General features: G+C 40.6%; 1 protein-coding gene across 7 annotated transcripts in view; it reads right to left on the bottom strand.

The window, feature by feature from the left end:
* The window catches only part of PITPNM3 (PITPNM family member 3), a 66,165-nt gene that overhangs the window by 38,267 nt on the left and 551 nt on the right, over window positions 1-27,347 (bottom strand). For 2 of the 7 annotated variants that reach the window (XM_085240801.1, XM_085240799.1), the window contains exons 1-4: window positions 20,765-21,197; window positions 12,095-12,190; window positions 10,967-11,074; window positions 1,610-1,657 (exon numbers count right to left, since the gene is read on the bottom strand). In XM_085240801.1, the coding sequence (XP_085096927.1) occupies window positions 1,610-1,657; window positions 10,967-11,074; window positions 12,095-12,190; window positions 20,765-20,786 (274 nt within the window). In that variant the 5' untranslated portion in view covers window positions 20,787-21,197. Of the gene's footprint in view, window positions 1-1,609; window positions 1,658-10,966; window positions 11,075-11,988; window positions 12,034-12,094; window positions 12,191-20,764; window positions 21,198-21,219; window positions 21,336-26,762; window positions 26,934-27,347 lie in introns of those variants that run through there. The other 5 variants (XM_085240797.1, XM_085240798.1, XM_085240796.1 and 2 more) reach the window with 5 other exon arrangements.

The raw sequence follows: 27,347 nt of genomic DNA, 5'->3' as shown, positions 1-27,347 counted from the left end.
TTAGGATGAAATAAGAAAAAAAAAAGTAATTGTTTAACTTGCAAATTCACCAGCTAGAAAGACACTATGGCTTCTCAAAATCTGGCACAAGAAGATACAGGAACAGGAGAACAATCTGAAGCCTGACTCCTCAGGACAGTCAGCTCTCATACAGGTATCCACATAAACTAATCAACAGTGGGCAGGCAGTAGTAGTGGCCAGTTCCCACTCCCATCCTTACGTTCAAGTCTTCAAAACTAACGAAGCCCCCAAACATATTGAGAACTTGGAAAAACCCAGCCTTTCTATTGTGTCTTTCTGGGAACAAAACTCTTGAAAACCTGGATCTAGATACAGTTGCTGAGCCATCCTACACAGCTCTAGCTCATGTTACTGAGGAGATTCTTCTGAGGAATACTGAGGAATTCTTCATGCTACTGAGTGAATGTGTCCTAATAGCACTGCACTGGTTTCCTGCAGGCTACAAGTAGGAATCAAAAGTCGTCGTCTTTTTCTAAACACTTTCTTGACTCAGCCAGCATGCCAGGTTGTAAGGTCACAATCAATTACTCTGCTAGTAATACAAAGACCTTCCTTTAAAGTTCAAATAATCTTGCCTCTACTGACATGAATGTCATTTTGGGAGGTAGTCTGAGACTGTGAAATTAACTCACTTAGCACAAAACTTAACACTTTCCACTCCCACTGCAAAACATTCTGGCTGTGACAGAACAGACTTGAAGGTATAGCAGCAGCAATTTAAACAAAACAGGACAAAACAAAACAAAAATTGAGAAATAAAACTGCTGAATCACAAAACTACCTTGCATATAGAACTCCACAGGGGACAAAAAGAAAAATGAATGCACTGTATATGACAAATTTAAGCTAGAGCATATTACTATACTCCTAAATGTAACCCACTTTAGGACAAACTAATGAAACAAATAATGATCTGCCTGCCGGCTACGATATAAAGCTCAGTTCAAATTTGTGCCTTAGTGTGTGCTTCTTCTATATCATATATTATCACATTTTTCTATGCCCTTTCTTTAGCTATGCAGGTAGATTCTAGAGAACGGCTGTATTACAAGGTTAAGCAGGTAATCTATCAGTGAATTTCTGGATTTGCAGGATTAGCATAAGAACAAGCTTAATGCAGAAGAGAAAAAACAAGAACAAAAAACCCGGTCATGTGTTTTCCCTGTGGGAACTCCATTTAGTATTTTACAGTAATGCTTCATGCTGCTCAAAACGCCCTCCTAGGGAACACTTCCTGCTTCATCGAGCAACATACTATATTACTAGGCTGTTTTGCACTTCTTGTTAAAAAAAATTAAAAAAAAAAAAAAAAAAAGGAATAAACCAGGTTAAACAGAGCATACAGCCTGTAAAGCGTAATGCACTATTTAATGTACTAAGTCTTGCAGGCACTTTTGGGGTACATTTTCATAAACCTCAATAACAATAAATAAATTACGCAAACACAGCCTTTGCCCTTTCATACTCCAAAAAACAACATTTGAAGAAAGCACAGTAACACGCTTTTGCTGATCAACACTCTATTACTATCTCTAGCTGTTAAGCAGCATTGAATACAAAGAAAAATGAAAATAACTTTAGACTCACGTTGCTTTTCCTGTAGAAAGCCAGATGAGCAAAACACAGATTCTTCACCTGTAAAAGGGAAAAAAGAAGGGAATGAAACAGGATTGCTTTACACGAACATCAAGTTCTTTCTTTTTCTAATATATTACAGTAAATAGTTTGCATCTGACCACTATGCTGATTTTTAAAACATCCAGTGGCTTCTTTGGAAAGAGCTTAGCGAAAGACACACTGGAGAATTACTCCCTAGTGAGTAAGAGTCTTGGCTGTGTAATATGGTGTACTTCCTTAACATTCAACATTATATAATGAGATGCAAAATACAGCCAATTCTTCACAACCCGTTATTTCACTCAGCAAGTACACACGTACAACTAATAGGCAAGATAACGTAAGCAAAGACAGCTAGAATTTTAGACTTCCAAAGAAATTAACAGATCTCAAAACCATCTGATACTATATTTAAATTCTGAGCTGTGACAGTTTTAAATTTTCAGATGCCACAGTTAGACACCTCATTAAGTCTGCCTCCCAGTTGCTTGACGCAAAGTTCTTTCAAGTACATAACTAAAATTTGATGTTATCTATTTTTACAAACATTCACAAAATGTTGTTCATAAGAAGGTAGATCCAGAGAAGTATGTTCTTTAGCTTTCAGCTATCGGTTCCTAGAGTTAGGTTCTGGTCTCTTTTCCTCCTCCTCCTCACAAGTAAAACTTTCTCCAGCTTCAGGCTATGTGACACTGAGAATCACAATGCAGGTCCAGAAGTTCCCTAAATCACGATGCATCTCTTCACAGTCATCCCTCATGAGGTTAAGGAGCACAAACCTAGACTGAAGGCAGAACATTTTAAACTATCCTTCTGATGACACTGAAAACATTCACTGTGATATGAAAGAAAAGACTTTAAATGTCAAGCCTAATTAACCACTTGTAGGTATTCAACTTCATTTGTTTAACCAGTCCTTGTAATCTACTGTCTAAAACTACAACATCTACACTATTAGATGGCTTTGAAATTAGTTCTAACTTTTCAGGAAGAGTTAAATTTACGGGGAGATTCACCAAATTCAAAGAACTATTTACTTTGTCAAAAGAAAATACACTAGTGAAATTAAGGCAGCAGGAACTCTGTGCTCTAGCAGACTGTGAGCTATGCTCTTCACAGGTGTACAGATACATTGATCATACATTCATTTCCTCAGAATCTGGAAAAAGAAAAAATAAAAGGCAACTTCGCTAGCCTAGAATTAGAACATGATCTGCACATTACCAGCTACTGAGATGCTACAAACAAACAAAAAAAGCAAGCACTTCTTTTGGGCAGTGCTGAAACCAGAATAGAATCCATCTTTCTTTTTCACAAAGGATTGACAATCGGTAACAGCAGCAGAAATAAACTTAACTATTCACCACAGAAATTTGCTGCAGTTAAAGTTTTACAAAGTTCGCCTCAGTTACCCGGCACTACGCAGTCAATACACATATGCCTGTCTTCACAGATCAGTGCTCCCAAGATGCCAGAGAATTGCAGAATGGCTGAGGTGGGATGGGACCTCTAGGTCCATCAGATCCAACCCTCCTAGCTGAAGTAGGGACACCTAGAGCAAGCTGCCCAGGACCATGTCCAGATGGTTTCTGAACATCTCCAAAGACAGAAACTCTACTCTCTCTGGGTAACTGTTCCAGTACTCCATCACCCACACAATAAAGAAGCACTTTCTGATATTTAGATGGAATCTTGTGTTCCAATTTGTCCCCACTGCCTCTCCTCCTGGCATTGGGCACCACTGAAAAAAGCCCAACTACGTTTTCTTTGTAATCTCATAGGGTATTTGTATGTCTTGTTTTGCTGTCCCCTGTGATTACATCTCTTATGTGATCAGCACCAGAGGACAGCGCAGCAGAACACAGTTGTGTGCCTCAGTACCAGTAAGATACTACTACTGTGATCCTTGCTTGTCTTCTTCCTCACACATTCCAGGTTTTCTTCAGCAAGAACACAGTGAAATTTAACTGTGAATAGAACACTCTGATTTTCTATTTTTTTTTTTTAAACTATGGCAAATGTAACACTGATGGCAGTTCAGTTAGGCAAAATCTAGAAAGGCAGAAGGAAAGAAAGGAGGTAATACACCTACAGATAGCGTGATCTGAATGGGACTGATAGCCAGGGAACCTTTAAGCCCAAAGAAACTGATGCAAAATCACTTGCTGATTTCAGCATGTGGATGGGATCTTAACACACATCCAAAAATTAAAAGAGAATCTGCAGAAGGACTGCAAGAACATGAATACTCTATGCAGCAGGACCCCACTCTCAGGTAAAAACACCTTAGAGGCTTGTTTAAGTTTCTTCCATTTTGCATACATTTGCTCAGCTGTATTTTACAACATGCAGTATCACAAAAATAAAATGTTGTAAAACACTGGCAACTTTGTTCTAGTCTAAACTGCTAAAGCAGATTATTTGCATCTGCTAGAATTGTTGGTAGAAGTAAATCTGTTTTTATATGAGCCATCTGAAATGTTTTGGACTGCTAGTGACTATTGTAATTTCCATCTTTCCTTTCCACTGCTCAATTCACCAAACTGAATTCTACTTGCCATTCTTCACATTATTAGGCAGTGACATGCTACTGCAATAAATTTAATAGCAGCATAAACATTACATTCAGCTATGTACAAACACATTTTAATTATATGACCTCAGGAAGCCTCGAGAGAGAGGAGATCACATGCTACTGGCAAGGAGGATATCCATTTGTTTACAGAGAACATCGACTGTGGACAAAATTAGGCGAGGCAACCTTCAGGGACAGAGGCTGAGAACACCAGTAAAAGGTGAAAATCACAATACTGAAAGCACATGAAGATATATGCATTTTTCCATTGTAATATGGATTTCAACCACTGCATTGTTTCAGCCCTGAAGATGCATGGCAGATATAGCAATGGAGACTGAAGCAGTGAGTCAATGAAAGATGAGACCAGATGCATAGCTTGATAAAGACATATTAGTGTGCACCTCATCCTGCACAGAATCATTAGTCTCCTGTACTAATTTAATGGGTCCGTATCAACATAGTTCACAATTTCAGATAAGATTTAGTATTCATCCCACAATTTACAAGCATCTTTTTAAGTCTAGACAATTTAAGGAAAACAAACAAACAAACAAACCTATCCACCTTAACTAAGTGGAAAATGTTAATTCACAACCAAGATAATACGATAGTCTTATCAGACTACTACAATTCTGTTCAGTGTCTTGTGGAAACTGTGGCAACTGCCTCCCTCATCAGTCAGAAATGTGCTGTTTCACACACAAATTATGGTTGTTTTTTGTCTTACATTAGATAGAAAAAGGTAAGATCCAAAAGATATATGAGAGGCTATAAAATCATCACTCTGCAAGGCTTCTTTTTAAATGCAGAGTGTCATGGAGTTATTTCTAGATCTATCTGCCTCTGCAACAGGAGGACAGCAGGCCCACAGGCCCAAAAAGGGGAAGGGAAGGGAACAAAGAGAGAAAGGAATAATAATAAAAAAAAAATAACAGTGGCAACGATCTGAGGAGAGAAGTTAATTTACTAATTAAAATAGCAGAAATACAAGTTAATTGGGATTGAAGCTAATAAACAAAATAAATGAGAGAGTGAGTGTCCAAAACTGAAGGCATTATTCTAATGCTGAAGGCAGAAGGCTGGGGAGGACACAGCACAGAGACGAGCAGCAAAAAGAAAGGGGCAGCTTTGTGAGTTTTCAAGGCCAGATTGGATGGGGCCTTGGGAAGCCTGGTCTAGTATTAAACGGGGAGGCTGGTGGCCCTGCCTCTGACAGGGGGGTTGGAGATTCACGATCCTTGAGTTCCCTTCCAACAGTGGCCATTCTTTGATTCCGTGACTTCGGAACAGTTTCATCTTTCCCCTTAAACGGAAAATGGAAACAGAACAGTGAAAGTCTTCCAGGAGATGGAGTTCTTCTCCTCCTCTGAGAATCAGGTACCCAGAAATATCAACAGCCCACAGAACTGGAACATTAGCTCTTAACATTAACTCCCAGTGCACTACGTGATGTTACGATGTGGAATACTGATAAAAAAAATCATAAAACCATGACACAGAGTTACAAAGAATAGCTGTAATGATAGGGAGCCACAGTGCACACTACAGTCTTTGGAGAGCAATTCATAGTGAGTTTTAAGGAGAGAAGTACAGAATTTGTTATTAAAAAAAAAAAATCAGTAGGAATTGCATGGCTCAATTCTAGGTGGTGCAGAAAGGGCAGGAGTACAGATGTAACATCACTTGTCCAACAGTAGCACCTCCCAGCACCAAAACACTACCTCACAGATACACTGGGTGAGAGAATTAATTTTAGTTTAAGTCAGCAATTCAAATAAGTCCCAAAATGAGAGCAGTATTACTATCAGCACTTTTTTTCCAGATAATCAGTGCATTAAAAGATGGAAAGATCTCAGTAACCTGGTCTTGGGCAGTGATACCAGGACAGAGCTTTAATTCATCAGGTATGAAAATTCCCAGTTGTGTAAGATGACTGTGTCCATCTATTTTGCTGTTACCAGTAAGACAATCCCATCAGTCTGTATATGCAACACATGAAGCATGGGAAAAAAGGATTTCACAGGCATTTTATGGCTAATTATGTTTTAATCACTAAAAGCATGTTTTAATCAAATAAAAAAAATTATTTTCTAAGTTGTCTACCTGAGAATTCGTCATAATCTATGACATTTTAATTGAATTATCTGGATTTACAGTGCATAACAGTAGCATATATGACAGAATTGCCTAAAGACTCTTAAAATGTAAGTAGGGCTTATTAAATCAACAGTCACCCCATCAAAGCTGTATTACAGAAATAATTCCTTTGCTTGCTTGTTTACATTATATTCTACAAAAACTATCACTAATACCAACTTCTTCACCTCTTTCCTCTCCCCTCCACACCTGCCCTTGCGTAAGATTTCCATATTGCGGGGGGGGGGGGGGGGGGGGGAAAGAGAGAAAAAAAAAAAGAAAAGAAAGAAAGGCTGCATGCTCAAGTCCTTGCTAGAAATTTGGCAGAGCTGAATTTGAAAAGTTAAACAATTAACACAGCTCTTAATTATTCTGGTCTAAACATAATTCTGTCTCTCAGAAAACATTAGTCCAACAAGTTCTAGTTTTCATTAGTCAGACTGCTATTAATATAAATAAAAAATTAAAATAATAACCATCATAATAGAAGTAAAAAAACCCAATAAATTAGAAAATGAATAATAAAACATTAGAAAATAAAATAAATGATTAATTGCAGCTACAGCATTGCTACATTCTCTTTTTCTTAGAGAAGAAGCAGCCTAGTAAACTAAAAAAGTGGTATGTTCTTTTTTACCACAATTTAGCAAGAACAGTGCTCTCATCAAAGCTAAGAGGAATATGACCACTTCCATCCACAAAGCAGGATCAGATAAAGAAAGAGGAGAAGCAGACAGGTCATTTCTGAAGGAAAGCAAAAGGCTGTCATTAAAACAAACATCATTTAAATACTCTGACAAGCACAACTGGTTGCATAATCTTTTGTCATGTCCTCTATCACAATTGCAAAAGTAACGATAGGAAAGCTAAGATTTAAAATGCTGGCAGCAAGGACAGAGTCACATTACGTAGTATGATGCATGGAGATATAATTACAATTAATGAGATTAAACTAACAAGAAGGAAGCACAGAGTATTAGAAAATACCTGCCCATAACTGGACCTGGCCATCAGGAAGAAAAACAATGTAAAGGAATGACAACAGAAGACCTCTGTCGCTAGCAGTTCTTCCATTCTTGCAGCAAATTCAGTGCTTGGTCCTCTCTTTAACAGGTAGCTTACCACATCCCTGTCAACTCACACTTCTCCTGTGAGCTGGCAATTTTTACAAACACTGCTTATGAGAAAAACCGAGAGCAAAAAGTAAGCTCCTGTTTACTGAGAATTAGCTTTCATCTGCCTCAAAGCAGGTAACAGACTTGGCCAGTATGGTTTTTGTGACTGGGGAGAGCAACACCTCTGCTCACAGCAACAGAAATAGCCTTCATAAGATTTCTTACAAAGTTCTTGCTGGTGTGAACTTGTGTAAAGCATTTCACAAACACAGTCTCCCTGTCAAAGAGTTTGCAGTCTAGAAAGGCCAAGTAGATCAACAGATGGGCAACCAGCGGAGAGAGAGCAACCTCACTATTCATGATTCATGTGACTATTTTTTTTGTAATTTAAATTACAAAAATAAAATTTATATTTAATATTTATTAAAAAAATAAATAAATGCTCAGGTTTAGTCTCAAATGCGTAAGCTTTGACCTCATAGTTAATACCTACCACATCAATGGAATTTTGCCCTACAATTTCACCTGCTGAAATGCCAATACAAGTTTAAATTGACATATGAACTACTAGCTTGGATTGAATGGCACACCTTTTCTGTAACAAATACTTGCCTGGTTTGCTAGTTAAAATGCTTCATGATCTCATTTCTGACTATAAAGAAACTCCAGTAATGAAACATAATACACGCTGAATTCAAAGTATACAAAAAGTCTGCTGTATTTGCTGAGAATTCACCTCACTTTAACTGTACTGCGTCAACAGTACAAGGCTGTGCTGCCATTTAGTGAGACCTGGACAAGTTGAGAGTTGGGCAGAGAGGAACCTGATAAAGTTCAACAAGGGCAAATGTCTTCCCCCTACACCTGGGAAGGAATAACCATATGCATCAGTACAGGTTAGGGGCTGAGCTGTTGGAAAGGAGCTCTGTAGAGAAGGACTCAGGTGTCCTGGTGGCCAACAGGCTGACCATGAACCAGCAGTGTGCCCTTGTGGCCAAGAAGGCAGCCTCAAATGCATTGCACAGAGCATGGCCAGCAGAGTAAGGGTGGTTTCTCCTCCCCTCTGTCCTGTGAAGGGCACATTAGGAGTGCTGTGCTCCCAGCTGAAGGCAGACAGCTGGAGAGAATCCAGTGGAGGGTCACAAAGATGATCTAAGACTTGGAGCACCTCCCTTACGAGAAAAGTCCTGGGGCTGTTCAGAATGGAGAAGAGAAGGCTGAGAGGGGATCAACGCTTGTTGACATCTAAAGGGCAAGAGTAAGAGGATAGGGCCAGGCTCTTTTGGTGGTGCCCAACAACAGAACAAGGAGGAATGGTCACAATCTAGAACACAGGAAATTCCATCTGAACTTGAGAAAAAAAATGCTTTACTTTGAGTGTGACAGAGCCCTGGAACAAACTGCCGAGGTTGGTGGCGGAGTCTCTTTACCTGCAAATATCCAAACCCATTCAGAAGCTTTCCTGCATAACCTGCTCTATGGAACTTGCAAGGAGTTGGACTGGAGCACCTCCAGAGGTCTGTTCTAACTTCCACAATTCTAGGAACCAACAATGACTTTAACCTTACAAATGTTAACAATGTTTACTTAAAGATAGGTCAAGGTCACTGGACTAAACGCAAAGCACTGAAAACAGTCTGAATTTGCTCCTGGTTCTCACGCAATTTTCTATAAAGCAATATACAGATACTTTACACCAGTAGTGAATTTAACTGCATAACTATGATGTGTGAAAATGCTGTTTGTCTTACTTTCTGTAACACAAACTTATTAAATTTAAATGCTGCTCCCAGTAAATTTAAAAAAAAAATGAATTCACTGGATAAGCAGATCATACTTCTCATACTTTTCCACTCAAAAAGTGAAGTACCACATGAAAAACAACACAGGACATCCCCTCTTTTCTACACAATATTTTAAAGAGAAAACCCAGCTTTACCTGGACTCATAATTTTTGACTATAAACACTTGAGCTAAGGCTGAAATACTTCCTTCTCTATCCGAAGATATCACAGATATCTTTGAAACTGTTGAATCAATAATTCTACTCAGTCTCATTAAGCTATAACAAAAGCACTGTCTAATTATTTGTACTAAAAACACTGCAATAAGTATTTGGCAGATAATTCCATGAAAACAGACACAGTAGGTGTAAGGGAAATCGGTAAATAACAAATCACTGGGGCTGAATTTGAAAGCATAACATGGCAAGGAAAAGGAGGAAATGCATGTAACTGCTTCATCTGCTACAAAATCTCACATATTTAGCAGGCATGCAAGATGGTGAGCCATTCAGAAAACTAAGCCATATTTGAAACAATACGATATTAATTTTTCTCACTACTCTTTTTTGTCTTGCAGAGAAAATGGTATACTACATCACATCTAGCAACTCTTCCAAACTTCCATATGGAGTCAAAAACACAATGAAGTAAGTTACCAAGTAACATAAGAGAAAACTTGGTATCATAATTAAGAATAAATGTAAAAAAGAAATCTTCCTGAATTACCTATTTAACAATTGTAAACATAATGTCTGGATTGGCATCTACTGGTCATTTAAGTGCTAGCAAATAAAACATTCCGATGGTAGATAATCAAAAAGTTTCTGAATCAGATAGATATTATTTTTAATCAATCCTTATACTGAAATAGACTGGCTCGTAGTTACTTTCAGGATTGATTACATGTAACAAATCAATATAGAAAAGCCTCCAAAAAAGGATCTTCAAATGCACAAATCCACAACATTCTTAAAAAAAGTTAGATTAATAACAAGCACTATTATACACAAATTCTTTTGTCACAGATGGGCAAGTAAGTTAGGTCCACCATTCTCCAACCCAAATCATTCTATGGTTCTATGATTCTCTGTAAATTCAGTGAGGTAATTTTAATTTTTAAATGACAAGGTAATTTAGGAGAAAAAGAAACAATTAAAAGGAGTTGCTTAGGCTTCTGTCTTAGGTCCTAGATTCCTACTGGGTATCAGCATTCACTTCTCACTCATATCAATGGTGCACTATTACCTAAATGTTAAGCTAAAGCTGTCTGAAAATATTCTTAAAATGTGTCTCCTTGAAATTTTTTTATAATGATTTGTTGACGTTGAAAGAAGACTTCAGAGTGTTTAAGTAACAGAGACTTACTCTATGTAGAAAATAAACTAATAATAATGACCAAAAAGTCTTTAATATAGATTGATCATAAGAAACACAGAAAATACAGGCTGCAGTCTTGTAAACCATCTTGTGGTTGTTGAGCTTGGAATCTAAAACAGTCCTACTGTGTTAATACATTTATGACATTACTTGGCTCTGAGAAGTTTCTTCCTGGAATAGATCACTAATTCACTTCCCGTCACTAAAACATTACTTACACGTTTATGTAAATCTTTAAATTATGTGATATTATGAATTTTATTTCTGTTGAGTATTTACATGTCTAGCATCTAATTGCTGAACTTTAAATAGATATGTAAGGCAAGCTAAACGGTACCTTGATTTTCTTCCAGCTTCCCAATTGTTTCTATCTGCTCAACAAGGTCATTTGAGTTCCACTGACTCATGCCGATGAGAATAGCACTTTTTCCTTCCACCACCTCTTCTGTATGAGGAAAAAGGAAAGCAATAAATGGCAGCGATGAACATGAAAACACCACAAAGGACTATAACTAGTAACTGTGAGAGAAATAAGCAGCCTAAGTTAGCACAGACGCCCCAAAGAAGCTTCCTGCTTGACATATCCTGAAGTGTACCTATGCACTACATAAATTTTGTGCAGGAAAACCAGAGAGGAGAGAGTTGTTTGACTATTTGTTCTTACCTCGAGCAGGTCACTTAAAAACAAAGTTGGGAATAAATCACTCAAGTGTTTACTATCGACTTACTAGTTAGAATTCCTTCCCCTTTCCCCACTCCAGAAAAGGGCTGAAGATCAAAACAACCCTAAAACTGACATTTGTTTTTTCTTAACAGCTCACAGAAATTTCACAGAACCTACAGCCCTGCCTAACTCACAATTCTTCTTCCTTAGTTTCTAAAAATTGAAAATACTTACAGCACTAAACTATCAACTTGTAATTGTTTTTCATAGGAAACAGACATACAGATTATACTCTTACATTCATTCAAGAAATGAAATCAGCTATACTATAGCCAAAATAGTCCACAACAGTCAAATTATATGAGCTTCTCAGAAGATGAATAAGAACTTTTCTCCAGATGTAAGGGAAACGTTGGTCAACATAGTAGAACTTATATATATGTTGGTGGTTCAATATTCATTTCAGCCTGAAAATGGAGCTGTGTCCTATAATTATAAGCATTTTTAAGTTTATTATATACCACAATTTTAACAAGTAATTAAAAGCAGTCCTACTCCAGACAGGCCTGAAGTGATAGATGCAGCAGAATATGCTCCATATTGTTCTGATGCCAGATCCAGTTCATGGCAGCTTATTCATCCACACCAGTACTTCACCCATCTCTGATAAACTCAGGCCTGTTAAAAAATCATACCTCAGTCTGGTGAAAACGATGTCGTTAGTCCATTCCAAAACGAGCTTACTCACTTGTGGCAAATCTGGCAAAAGAATAGGGATAGTACAAAAACCTTTGCACTGACCTCGAGCATCAAAAAACTCATCATCAGAGCTTTCCACAGAGTCTTTGTGGATGTTCTGCATGTGCCACTGATCACCAATGAATCTGCGTAGGCCAGCTGCAAATACAGAGAGACTGACATAAACCCAAGGGAATGCTCACTTCTGTACCAGACTTAAAAGGAAAAGTACAGTAGTAAGCATTGGTGGTGATGTTTTAAGAGGATCCTTTTAGTCAGGGCACCTAATCTCAAAAGGATTCTCAAGATGGCATAAAAATTACACTTCTCACTTTCACTTAACAAAAATTATTAAAACAAGGTTTTGATTAAAGATGAGGCTGCATCACTTTCAGTTAATGGAGTGACTTGAAAAGATAAATTCTAGCATATGCAACTCACCAGGTTGTTCAATTCCAACACTCAGACTATACAACATTTGTTTCCGAGACCTCAAGCAACATTTCCCCAGGGCATAGCAGTGGTTCCTGTTCAAATTATACTTCACTTCTGAGAGAAATGGCATCCTATTCGACTCACATGTTTACAGACAAATTAACGAATACTCATTCATTCAAAGTTATTCATAGAGTTTTTTCCATCAGAGAGCTTTGTTTTGCCAGAGAAGTGTGCTTACATTCACAGCTTGTCATTACAAGACAGGAGGGCAAAATCCCATCAGAACAGGTACAGTAGCAAATATATTGACAGTAGATCCCAGGGGCTACACATAACTCAGGCTAATTTTTAATTAGAAAACCAGCCCTACACAATCACATCAGTCCTTCTTACATCTACAGCAACATATATATTGCCTTACATTGACAGTAAACGCACCCCAAAACACTGGTGAAACAGGAATCGAATCCACCGTAATAACAGAGGCAGAGCCAGACTCCTCACAGCAGCACTGGGCAAGGACAGGAGACACTGGGCATAAGTAGAAGTGAAAGTTTCATACCAGCTTTAGGGAAAAATGTTTTCCACAGAAGAACATTCATTGAAGCAGCCCCTCAGAATTGCGCAATCTTCATTTTTTGGAGTTTTCAAGTTGGATAAAGTCATGAACAACCTGGTCTGCCCCCATATCTAGCTGTATCGTCTGGGAACTCACAGGCACAAAGAGGCACTATGATCAATGCTCTATTCCTGTATTTTGTATTAAACGTTTAAACACAGCTCAAGATGATTGGAGTCATGTATTCTGCCCACTGCATGGGAAACAGCCATCACCTCCACTGATGATACTCTCACCATCTCTAAGCACAAGACCTCATCACACCTGTGGAGTCACTTTTCTATTCTTCTTACTGACCAACATACAAACAAAATGTCTTTTTCCACTGGGCTGACAACAGCCTTGCATAAACACACAGCATATCTCAAGCAAGGAGAAAGAAAATGAGAAAAAAGGAATGGATGCACAGAGTACTTAGGTGACCCTGTTATGTAACAAACCACTGCAGATCCCTGCAGAGCCAGAAACTTGAAAGATAAATAAGAGAAAAAGAGCAATTTACAGATAGTACAGATGAAGGGAAAAAAAAGCTCATGTGCAGTCATGGGCTCTGTTATAAACTCAAGAAGGCAAGGTACTTGCAGCAGGATTCTATACTGTGGGTCAAGAGCACACAAATTCAGGATGTCTGTGATTGCACACAGCAAATATAGCACTTTCAAAGAGCAGCCATCTCTCTCTGCAGTACTTATCAGTGAGACAAGAAGACCTGACTGTGTCTCCACCCTGTCACCTTCTTTCACTGGTCTCTTTCCCTGGAAAGCCAATACTGTCTGGTGGTTGCCCAGACCTATCAGAATCAGATTAAAACCTGCTTTGCAGCCTCTGCAGTTGGCCATAGTACACTAGTATCAGCTTTATGATAAGGATGAAATGTATTGCAAAATTTTTGGCAACCAAAAAAGACCTTGGCAGCACCAGCTTTATTATATCTCACTAGGAATGCTTCTAGATTTAGAAGCAACTTAAACATAGCCACAGCTGGCAGCACAAGTCTGCATATGCTAGCTGCAAGCAGTTCTTCATATTCACATTAATTTGCTGGCTGGACTGCAACACACTGCCCTAGTACAATAGTCTTATCAAGTCTGCTTCATTCTGTGCCAACAGCTTAGCATTCGCCACCTCTGTAGGACTCTATTATCATTCCTTGATTATATTAGACACTGCCATTGCCTGGGGTCACTGATTTCATTTACAGCATCAACTGCTGCATATTTTATTATTTCATTTCAGAGAAGGAAAAGATCAGATTTACTCCAAAATACAGGCTACCTCCCTGGTAGGGATGCTAGTATTTCTCTTTAAATACTAGACTTGCTGATTGGTTCCCAGCAGACAGATTTCAGCATTTTCTTGAAAGCAGGGCAGCAATTAACATTTAATTTCAGTTGATCAGTATCGCTGTTTCTGAGGGTGGCAGGGAAAGCTACTCAGAAAAGCAATCCCTATAACAGAAACCCACATCACTAACCTGCAGGTCACTCACATGAGTGAGCTGGAAGCACACGCACTAATTTCCAGAGGCTGCTAGAGGAAACGTACCAGACTGACAGTGAAGACAAGCGGAATACTTTCACACAACACAGACAGTCCACAGAGCACAAAGGCTTTCCTCCTAAGAGAAGCAGAAGCAAAGTTTCCTATCTAAACTGCTTTCTTTTGTACAGTTCTGCTGGTTCCTACACTCACCTGTTTTGCACACAGCTGAGTGTGGGTTTGCACTGAGCAGAGCCATCCTAAGCACTGAGCAGAAATGTTGAATTCTCTAGTTATGCTCCTGTATGACTCCGACTTAGGGCAAAGACCTTCAAAATAAAGAAGTCTAACTACCATCTAACACTACACCACTAAACCATGTCCCTTAGTGCCACATCCATACATCTCCTAAATACCTTTAAAGATGGCAACCTCACACTTCCCTGTGTAGTCTGTTCCGATGACTAACCAACCTTTCTGTTAAGAAACTCTTCCTGATATATACATATAACCTAAAACTCTATTGTAACATTAATTTAGATAAACTTAGTTTCAACAGGAATTAGGATTTATTATAACTCATGGTAAATCATGAGTTAAGATTCTGTGATTTTTATAGCACAACTTGAGGTCCTCTCCTCACACTCTAAACTGAGCCCTGGTACTCCATTGAGCCAGCTACAAACCAGCTACAAATTGAGCTGAGACAAACAGGAAGCTTCTCATCTTCAGCTACACTCACAGCTACAACTATCTCATTATAAAAATGGGTGGTTAAATTATAGTTTCAACGGACTTGCAACCCTAGCCAAGTGAATGTACCAGTACTGACCATAATCTTTTCAGCTCCGATCTGAATGCTTAATTTCATGCACGTACTTCATCCCACTGACATTAGTAGAAGCACTTGTATGTATGAAACTAAGCAACTGTTAATGTACTGCTGGAATTAGGGCTATGAGATTATAAATACTTGGATATCAAAAATCAAATAATTGAAATCAATGTGCAGGAAGTTCTGAAATTTTTGAAAGATTTTCACTCATTGATTCCTTCCACTCACTGAAACATTTTCTAACTTAAGTTTGACTACTTCCCCACATTATTATAAAAGCCCTGATGTTCAAAACTCATTAATTTCCAAAGACCTAAGTATCATTCAATAACTCCACATCTTCTACCAGTACCAAAAGTGCTGTTTCAAGATTACTTGTTAAGGAAAAATAAAAGATTAAATGTGTATCAAATGAGGGGGGGCAAAAAAACACAAACAAACAAACAAAAAACCCCAACTTATTCCAGCCCAGTGACAGCCACTGGCTTTGAATTAGAATAAACCAGCGTTGTGCACTGTAGGCCTCAGGTCTTTAGATGCAATACATCTAGAAGTATAATGTTTGTATAGAGAGCACAGTAATATCTTCTGCAAAAAGTGAAGAATATTTGCCTGTGGAAATAATGTCCTGTAGTAAGCAGCACATTTAATGAAAATGCAAGACTCCTGGATCTATCAACTTGAGAAATAATTTTATGAATGCACTGGGAAGTAAACCTAGCACTCCTGTCAAACCAAAGCCACGTCACCTTTTCTAACTGGCTCTCCTTCTCCCCTGCCTGAATAAGCTTTTACAAACCAACAGCAGCTGAAAATGAAAATCGTGACTTGTGTCATCACTGCTTATTACAGCAGAACTTCATCAGCAGGGTCAGCACAAGCACTTTGCGAGTGGGCTTTCCTGCAAAACTCATTCAGTGCTGTTCACATCAGTGTCATGGTCATAGACTGCATCAAGCTTTGAAGCATGCCCAGCAGTCCGCTACATTTTTTGCTTGATAATCAACATTTACTGATTAAATGTAGGTGCAAACAAAAGCCACAGACAGGTGAACATTAAAGTAGCACTCTTGGATATTACTATCATACCAACCTATTCAATAGAGCTATATTCTCATAACTACTGAAAACTCAGTATATTAGTAAATTTCTGAAGACTGAACTAATCTCAAAAAGAATTAATCAAAAATTGACTTCTCTTTGCATTCAGGAAAGGTTTTTCTAATAAAATTAAAAAGCACAAGTCGTATTCCATTTGGGAAGAAATAATGGGTATAAAGACCTTTCTTGCTGCATAATACTTCTTTCTGTTCCATTGTTTTCAGATGCATCCTTCGTACCCTATAAGTGATTTAAGTGAGCTATCCACACAATGTTACCTAGGAACTACAGAGCTGAGTCTTACCAGAAGCTAAAATTATCCACTGCTATTTTCTAGTTATGCTTTATTTCTTCTATAGCAAACACAAAACTGAAGATACATGAATTTTAACTACTGGACATCTTGGACTTGAAAGACTCCGACAAAAAAGGGGGAGATGCTGACATCCCCTCATATTAATCCACAGCAAAAACTGATGTAGGAAGTAAGCAGCAGCACACATGGTGGGGAGCAGGGGCTGGTCAGTACAGGAGACTGAGAGGAGTGAGAGGCCTCAGAAGAGAGGCCACAGAGCCAGAGGAAGAAAGACTGTGAGTTCGGATGTGGAATCCATGGGACAGCTGGGAACTAAGAGTGGGGCGAGGGGAGCAAAGGGGAGAGGAAGACCAGCAAGAGGCAGGGGCCTCCTACCAGTCTAGCTGATTGCTTCTGGCAAAGGATATGATCCCATTTCATTCCACCAGCCAGGCACAGCATTCACTTAACTCTGTGGTTGAGCCTGTAAAGCCAGCAGAAGCGTTCCAAAAATTTAAAATAACAAAGAGTTTTCCACTTCTTTGGTTCCCAGAACCAGGCTCCAGAAGAACTGGGGAAGCTTGGTAGCTGGCAAAGGAAAGAGGAAATGCACCAAATTTCTCTTATTGTTGTCAGCAAGGCACCAGATCATCAAAGTATACTCTGCATTCATGGACTTGCAGTACTCCAATTACTGCCCTTCTGAAATCTGCATACACTTACAGTCTTGAGAATGGAAGACTTCTAAGTACTGCTGGCACTTCAGAAAGAGGAGAGATGGGGGGATTAGTCAGGAAGAATTAAACAGTGTACAGAAATGGGAGCTCTAACTACAAGAATTAGGAGAAAGCTTCTGATTTAACAGGTGGTGAGATAGAAGACCAAAAGTCAGAAGCATGTTTGCATGAGAAAAAGATATTAAACAAAGGTAATCTTGAAACAAGAATCAAACAAGCAGGGACCTACAGTAAGCAAAGTCGTTATATTTAACAGAGAAGCTGAAGTCCAGAGAACAGTTGTTAACATAATAACTCAGAGTAGAACTGGGCTGATAGAAGCACAGTGCTGAGATTCAATTTCTAGCAGGTAGGAAAGATGCTGGCAAGTACAGCGAAAGAACTGAGAGGTGAAGAAAAGCATTAAGGGATGAATAAAGTAATCGATTTTGTAACAGACGCACCTTGGGACAAGAAGCAGAGAAGAAAAGCATCATGAAGACGGTAAGTCAGATGGATACAAGAAAAAGGACCTCCTTTTATTCTCACTGTGGTTGAACCTGTACCAAAATAAAAATGAGAAAAAAAGCCCAGTTGACTCAGCCACAGACAGAGTTAAAGACAGAAGTTTCACACAAAAAAGCAGGTTCCGTTGCTGTGAAGTAAAAGAGCTAACTGGAAGAACAATCCAGACAACTCTGTGGGCAGAAATATCTAATATTATCAGCTCCTCTCAACCATCTCCTCACTCTGTGCCTTTCCAGTAACAGCACTTCAGCAACTAAAAGTCCCTCACTACCTACTCTGTACATCCTTCAACTGACAGTTCTGCAACAGATGGCATGGATAGGTTTATATGTTTGGCTCACTGAGAACAGAAAATGAAGCAAGAAACTAAGTTATGCAGGCCTTTGAGCCCCTATTTTAAGATACCAGTGGCATTTTCAGTCTTGCACCTTATGGAATTACCAGTGAAATGGAGGAAGAGTGAGAGGTGGTTAAACGTGGTGGTTCAGGCTCCAAATCCTAAACTAAGCTTTCCTGTAAACACAGTACATCTTTCAGAGCTGTTTCTTGATGCTTTGGATGCCAGTGCTTCAGAGCAGAAATTAACTTCACCCTCTCTCTCAGCAGCATCACCACCTCCTCCAGACTCACTCTCCAAAACAAGGAACATATGAATATTCTCTAACGTTTTTCTGCAACAACTGTAGGTGGACTGCCTGCATCACATCTGAAAGGCTCTACTTTCACAGCGCAGACATTTTTGCTTTCTGTGAAAGATCTGGTACTTTTGAGTCACTGCTGTTACAAAAATGAAATAGAAGACGAAGAACAGATACCACACCACCCACAGGGACATGTCAGGTAGATCTGCAGCTGCCACTATATGCTCTGAAACTTACAATCCTGCATGTGCCTGAGCATTTATTTACAAGGACTTTATTCCAGTTGCTTAAGATCTGGTGGATATGTTAAGCTGACCACTTCTGAAAGCCCTTCATAAACACGTGACATTCGAAAGAGATCAAGCAACACTTTTAACTGCCACTAGAATAACGGTCTTTCTCTGTATTTGTGACAAAATAATGGTGGCAGAAAGGCAGGGAAAGCACAAGCACAACAATCACATTTGTGTATTTGGGCATATTCCAGCTCATGTATAAACTCAATTTATAAAAGCAGTAGATTTGCCCTGCTGCTAACCAAGATATATTTAATTTACTGAAGATGAAAATCAGTGACAATATAAAGCTGGCATCAAAAACCACATTTTACCTACTAAAGTGTGTGGAATCAATTAATCATGCACAAGAGAATAGCTACCCTTGAAAATTCGCATGCAAAGTTGTGCATGAACAAGCATGCTATGTCTGCAGAATAGAATACCAAAGTACCACTAAATGCAAAAACACCATCTCCTTATCTTCCTATCAAAGTTAAAATGTCAGCAAATGAATGCCCCAAAAACCAACGTGACTTTTTCCACTTTGATTAAAATCATAGAATCATACAATCACAAGGTTGAAAAGGACCTACAAGATCATCTAGTCCAACCGTCCTCCCATCACCATTGCGACCACAAGCCACTAAACCATATCTCGTAGCTTTTAGTCCAGATGCCTCTTGTATACTGCCAGGAACGGTGACACCACCACCTCCCTGTGCAGCCATTCCAGTGCCTGATCATAAGGAAAAAGTTTCTCCTTATGCCTAATCCAAACCTCTTCTGGTACAACTTGCAGCCATTTCCTTAGGTCCTGTTTGCTACCTGGGAGAAGAGGTCAAACCCCTCCTCATCACAACCTCCTTCAGAAGTTGTAGAGTAATTAATCCTTAATTTATCAAAGAATAAAACCAACCACCTAGTTCTACATCCAATTTTTTTTTGCATTTTGTGAAGTCACTGATGCTCTCATATTCTTGAGTGCTATATCTTAGGGTTGCTACCAATCCATGTCTACCCAGGCGCAGAGGGGAATCCTGTTTGGAAGGAAACACTAGGTTTTAGCTGTAATACTACCATACTGATGTAAAGAAACACCAGTAGATAACAGTGCTGGCAATGAACACCTGGTAAGTTTCACATGCAGACCAACAGGCATTCAGTCATGGCACAGTTCGGCCACCACCTCCCAAAGCAATGGGCTCCGTGTGCAACCTCGAAGAAATCTACCACTGCAAGCGAGAGGTTTCTCACTGTTCGTGCATATCAACTATGTGCCACCTGGTGCAGAGGCACCATTGTCTCCAAGCTTTCCGGCCTGAACCCTAGAGTGCCGATTTCCTCCAAATTGCATTCTGGATAAGGAAAAACAAAAAGGCGTGAACTACAAAGTGTAGGATGGGCTGCTTCTACCTTCCTTCTGAGCAGGTACTACTCTGCAAGCACGCCTTTACTATTTGCAGAGCAGCCCGTGCTACCGCGACCCGCACCGTTTCTCCCAGATCTGGCAGCGGCGCGCATCGGTTCCACCGGGTCACGGCCACGGAGTTCCTCCAGCGCCGGGAGCTCCCGGGCGGACCCCGCGACGTCCCCGCAGCCCCACACAGGACCCCGCGATCGTCGGCACAGGCAGCGAAGGCAGCGCGGGCCCCGCTCGCACGAACGCACTGCGGCCCCGCAAGGGATTCCGCGCGTCCCTTTCGGAGCCGCGCAGCGAGCGCGCCTCGCCTCCAGCTCACCCTCAGGGCTGCCCAGCTCCGCCGCGCCATCCCCGCGATCCACCACACACACGCGATCACTCACCCAGGCGCAGAGCTTTCTCCATTTCGGGGCTACCCGCTCCGGGCCGAGCCGTGGCCGGCCGCGTCAGCTGCTCGCCTGCGGGGCCCTCCCGGCGCGCCGGCACCCCGTGCCCCACCGCCCCATCTGCTCGCGGCGGAGGCTCCGCACCGCCCCATCCCGCCGCGCAGCCCCCGCCGTTAAAGGCACAGCGAGCGGTTCCCACTCGCCATGGGGCCGAGCCCAGGGGGTGCGGGCCGCAGCTGCTTGGAATCAACCTGGAGAAAGCTGCGCGCGAATATCGACCGCGCCAGCTCGCCCGCAGGGCCCGCCCCCGGAGCCTGGCTGCCGCAGGGCGCGGGCGGAGGCCGCACGCTTCTGGTGGCTCTGATGGTCGCAGCAGAAGCCCTCGAGGCGCGAGGCCCGCCCGCCCGTCCCTCCCCGCGTCCGAGGCGCGACTCCCTGCCTTCGCGGCGCACCTCAGAGAAGGGAAAAGTGGCGGGACCTCTCGCGCCGCCCTGCGCCGAAGGGCCCCGGTGCACAGCGCCAGGGGCTCACCGTGCATGCGGCTCGTCACTGCTGCAGCGCTGCCCGCGCGGCTCCTGGCACAGGCCTGGCATCACAACCTCTTTGCCTGTTGCCCAGCCCTGCGCGGATGCCGCGGCTGAACTACTGCAAGGCACTGCCGTCAAGGTACTGCAAGTCAGCGCTCTGCTGCACAAGCTGAACTAGGGGACTTTCAGGGCATAACTCGTTTTCTCTTCCTTCGCATCCCTCACTTTCACTAACGCTTCCGAGGGGAAAACAGAGCAGCCAGCTCCTCCCCATCTCCTAAGAACTGGGAGAAACTCAGCACAAGAAGTGGCTGCTTGACTCACAGGAACAATGGGAGAAGACGGGAAGAAAAACTGAAGGGTTGTATTTAGTTACAGCATGTCAGTCAGTACACTACCAAATAAAGCTCAATAAACAAAAGTTTTGCCCAAGAAAGCATACAGTTTAAGAGCCAAGCAAACACAAGGCAACAGGGACCTAAAGCAACTTAAGAGGCTTTCTATCTGTAGGTTGGTTGGTACAAACATAAATATTTAATTTGCACTAATGTTACTAAAAAGCTCATTCAAGCAATCAAAGCAAATACTACTGAGAACAGTGTTTAAAACCCCAGGGAATGCTAAGTGGCTTTGTTTGAAGCATAAGTGGAACAGTCACAATTCCCAAGTAATTTTCACCCAAAGTCAAGTGCCAGTAAGCTAACTATAATTTATGCTACACATCTATGGGTGACAGCTCCATGGTGTAAAGTTTGGGCTGGAGCCTCATTGCCTCTGCTGTTTCACTTCAAGCCCCAGATGAAAGATGTGACTGCACAACTGGTTTCTCAAAAATGCTGTAGTGTCACTAAACTGCCTAATTAAGCAATCCCAAAGAAAGGCCATGGATAATATATTCACAGGTCTTGTAGAAATACTAGCTCAGCAGAAAAACGCCTGAAAGATGGGGATATATTTGAAGGGAATACTGCAGTACTTACTCTGTACTGCTCCCTACAGTTGTAGTACTTTCCAAACTGTTTTTGTCTTGAATAGATGTGACCTATCGAGGAGCAGGCCAGTAATAAACAGGATTAAAACATCTAGTTTAATTTCATGTTAACCCAGTACCAGTTGGAGTAGGAAGCAGAACAAAAAACAGACTGCAGCTTACTTTTAACAAGCATTTGAAAATGCATGATTATCTACAGCTATCAAATGTACGACAAGTGTATGTTTATCATGACAATAGCATGAAAGGGGCAAGCAAATAGCATTTGTCTTCTCTATGTTATTGAGAGCAAGCATGCACTAAGCTTTGCTTTCTGCCTGTGCAACTTCTCTGAACTTAAAGTGAGCATACACAGGGGCAGAATTTCATCTCTCATTTCCAAAGGTGATGTTGTCACCTATGCAGAAGACCAGCACAAGAGCTACACATCACTTCAGTATTGTTTCAAGAAAGCTACCCATACAGGAGGCTCATGCTAGCAAGAATCTATCAGTGACGCGTATCCAGGGATATATTTGTTACAGACCAGATACTCATCCACCTACACTGTAGCTTTTTAAAAATGTCTTCATCCTTTCCATATTTGCATTCAGTCTGGACAGACATGGACAACAGTAACTTTCCAGAGGTGTCAACCTAACAGTTTCCATGTCAGCTACCATGTAGAAGCCACACCAAAACAGATTATTATAATCACCTGAACAGAATTTTCCATGAGAAGTTTTTCTAGGGCTTGGAAGAATTTAGTTTGCAGGTAAGACACAACCAGGGAGACTCCCATGAGGCTATTATCTATGTTAACATCTCTGTCCTTCATTAACTGCACTCAATTTAATAACCAGACCGATATTAAAGTGAAGGCGATTTCTTTTTCATGCTCCTCAAATCTTCATTGGGAGAGAAAGAGATAGAACCTGCCTTCTATTTAAAGATGTGAAGCAGTTTATGCAGACACAAAACAATGCAGCCTTTTAAACAGAATGTCTTCACAATTTATCCAAAATCATTTTATCAATAAGATTTTTGCATTGTATCATCTTCTCAGTAAGTGCAAATACTGAACTAAGCAAAATTAGTCTTTTCCTTAGAAGGCACAAGATACAAAAAATTCTGCATTAACATCTGCATGAGATTCAAACTATACAAATTGTTTTCAAAAACTACTGTATTCTGTGCTCTAAAAAGGTTTGGTTAATATTACTGGAAGAATAACTTTTCTTCTAAAATGCCCTGAGAATTTGAACTGTATAGAGAACATAAATACTCAGATAGGGTAAATATTAAATTTCCCCGTCCTTTGTCCTGTACCCCCTTTTGAAGACACAGAAAGCAAAGTAGCATGGCTAGAGGCAGCATTCAAACCCAGGTTTGCATTCCCAAAGCTCTGCTCACCATGCTCAGATTTCTTAATTAAAAAATAATAAGTCCTTTCAACTTACATAACAAAGAGCAAATTTAAACCTTGCAGTGATGGCACACTGTAAGATATATCCCAAGCTACTATGTTTGCATAATATGATAGTAGGCAAAGACTGATACTTGGGGCAGAAGGTACTGCTGCTGTACCTGTTACACAGATAACACTGCTTTTCCTTGTCAGCTTCTCAGATAAAGCATACCTTCAATAACATGCAGTCCTTGCCTTTAATCAAATTAATGCCTCTATGAAAACACATTCTAAAGTCAAATTCTGACCCAATTATTGAAAGAAGAACATGTTAGTAATCTGATGGCATTGTTCAACTTTTTTTTTTTTTTTTTAAATACAAATCATACCAATTCACTGTACTCAAAGAATATACTTTTACAGAGCATTCTTTCTATCATCATGACTCTATCATCTTGGAGTCACTGCAGATGTGCTGCCTCCCCACCCATCATTCTTCCCAAAGAAAGCTGAAATCTTTCTGAAAGCTATTACTTTGCACAGTAGCAAAGCACATCTCTGGATGTGAGAAAGCATAACCTTCACTGTTGTTCACAAGCAACACAACAGTTCTGACACATTCACTCTGAACAGCTATTTTGCTGTACAGTCTGGAAAAAACAAAAGGTTTTCTCCAATGGCATGGCTGCCTGAGCAGGCAGTTACCGGTGGCCTTTGAAGGCAATAAGAACTACAATTCCTCCAAGGAAAAGGGGAAGAATTACTCTGTGCTGTCCTGAACTCTGAAAGCAAACAACTGGCAGCCCTTGAAAATGTAAACCTCCAGAACTTTTTTCTTTCTTTTGAAGTGTTGCAAAAGCTTCAGACATTGCAACTATTTCCTTCAGTACATAAAGGCACACAGCCTCTTTTCCGTGGATTACAGCAGAGATGTAGAACCTCTACAAGAGTTATAGCCAAACAATAATGTAAGAGAAATATAAACTAGACAACAACCTGAGTTCGAATGTCTTCAAAGATATTTTTACTTCCAACTGCTTTTTAAGAAAATAATCTAAATCCAAATACATTTTCTCCTAATTCTAAACACATTCAGATTTACTGGTAATTCAAGTGTTTTTCCTTGCAATACAGCAGAGAAACTTCTGTGAAGACAGAACCTCTTTCAAGGAATGCTTTCTATCATCATCAGGTTATCTAGCATTGTAAGATGTCAATTAAAATCAAACCTTGTATAAAACATAGTTTACATACTAACTTCTGCAGAACAAGATCAGCACAATAGGCAATGCCATATGTAAGAACCACTACAAGATGAGAACTCAGAAGAATGTTATCTTCTAACACCATTATCCCCCTGAGAAGCAGTTGTCCACATAAGCCAAACTTACCCAAACTGGACAGGGAAAGTGGCTTTGGATGTATGCTTAAGGGCCTATGCAGAAAAAGCCAAAAATCAGTTGGTTGGCTAATATCTCCTGGACTAAATTCAAGTCTGGATTCTATTCAGTTGTGCCTGCTGACACAGCGTTCAATCTGGTTTAAACAGCCTTCAGGGTCAAACCAGGAGAATGCTAAGGAAGTAAGAGAAATGGGAGCTCTGTCCACTAGAGCCCACAAAGTCTGTCCAAAGTTATAAAATAATCTTCTCTTATTTCAAGAAGCAGGGATGCTGAGTGCAGTTCCATCAGCAGGTATGGGGATTTAGAGTGTGCAGACTCAAGCAAAGCAGCTGATGAGAAGAGGGCAATGGTCAGGATGGATTCCAGCTGCTATAACCTTGAAGTCACCAGAGAAATCGAGAGGCAGCTCTAAGGAGAAGACACTACATTGAATCAGAGAAAACAGCAGGTGGTAGAGCTGAACGTCAGTCACTCACTAGAAATGAATTGTACTACGCTGTTTTACTTTGAATGACTGAGAAATTCTCTGGCAGCAGCGACTGTGACTGCTCATACCAGTGAAGCTAACAGAGAAGTTGTCCAAGATCCAAGAATCCAAGAGATGGCAATTCCTGGCAGTATAACATTAAATCATTTTACAGTTCTCTCTGCATTGTTTATATTTCACCTACAGCCAAAATTAAAAAAAAAAAAAAAAAAGACAAGCTACATCAGATCCCAATAAATTGGAGGAGAGCAGAAGCATTCCGCCAAAAAACAAAGAGAACAAAATCATAACCCATAGAAGCACAACAGAAGATTGCAACTGATGGGAACTTGCTCCAACAAAGATTTTATAGTACTGAGGCACAGGAAATTCTCTAGCAGAAAGATACATGTGTTGGTGAGCAGACTTAGGTGTTGTGTTGCCTGCCAGGTTGCTGCTAGCTCTAGTTAATCCCAAGTACCACAAATCTTGCATCATACAACTCTTACCACCAAGGCTGAACTGACTGATACCAGAATGCATGGCTGTGAGAAATTCACATCAGGCACATAAGACCAGACAAATGCCTGGGCCGAGTAATGTTCAGTGGAAACAAGGGTAGCCAAGGCTGTAGCTATCCTCCTCTGCAGAATAGAGACCTTCACACCATCCTGCCACGTCATCTGTGTCACTAAGACTGAAATTAGATCTGCTCTTGCTAATTAAGTAACTCTCACAGCTGAGATGGCACAGCTAGGCTGGCCTTAAGGCCTTAAGTTGTCAGCATGAGTTGTGAATACTTTTACAGCTGTGATAACAAACAGTTCAAGTGAAGCTGCAAAAGATCTGCAGGAAGCAAAGGTGTTACTTGGGTAGTTAGCCCCTCTGAGTTCTCTGCTACTCTGGGCATATTGCAATCTATAACCAAGTAAAACTTCAGCTCTAAGCAGGCATCAGAGCATGACAATATCACATATTTCTTTACATTTGTTCAGGGTCAACAGTTACAGTTCCCAACACATACAAAGTACCATTAAAAAAAAAAAAAGGTATTATCTATGTCCTGAAAAAAAAAAACCCACCATTTCGCCCTATATTGAACAGTTCACTGCAGATTAGTAGGAGCTAGTGAGACTCAACAAGTTTCTTACATTATTCCTGTTACTTCCTCCCCCAGTTCTGACACTAATCGTACAGTCTGGTGGGCCATTTAATACTCACATGCAGTCTACCTGCAGTATCCTCCAGAGAGCTGGCCTGCTCCAGAAACCCACGTTCAGAACAGGGACCAGTCTCCCTCCTCCTGCTGGTACACATCCTGCCACACAGGTAGGCTCTTATCACTGAGACACACAGTTTTCCCAGACGCAGAAAGAAATGAATGATGCCTCCCTGTAAGCCAAGCAGAAACATCAAGAACACTGCCCAATACAGCCCTAAGCTGCAGTCGTCACCGAGGAATTTTTACCCTGGTCACCACTTACAGGCTGAGACCAGTAACACCAGCATCCCCGAGCTTTGACCAGTCACAAAATCACAGTCACAGGATATCTTGAGTTGGAACAGATCCATTGAACCCACCCAGCTTCTTTCCTGCACTAGAAAGCTGTGTCGTCTTGGTCGCTTGAGCCATTAGCCACAACAGCAGCACCCTCTTGGGTGCAGCAGTCCAAAGACACGTACTCCAGTCGATCACAGTGTCCCCTTTGTGTGTATGTATGCCTCTGCCACAGCTAGGCTGAAAGTGCAAGTCTCCACAAATGAACAATGAAGCAAAGGTAAGAACTGACAACAACCTTAATGCTG

The sequence above is a fragment of the Meleagris gallopavo genome, chromosome 21, assembly GCF_905368555.1.
Source record: "Meleagris gallopavo chromosome 21, MGAL_WU_HG_1.1, whole genome shotgun sequence".
NCBI classification, from domain to species: domain Eukaryota; kingdom Metazoa; phylum Chordata; class Aves; order Galliformes; family Phasianidae; genus Meleagris; species Meleagris gallopavo.
The sequence above is the reverse complement of the archived record's forward strand: the minus strand, read 5'-3'. Positions and strand labels throughout refer to the sequence as shown.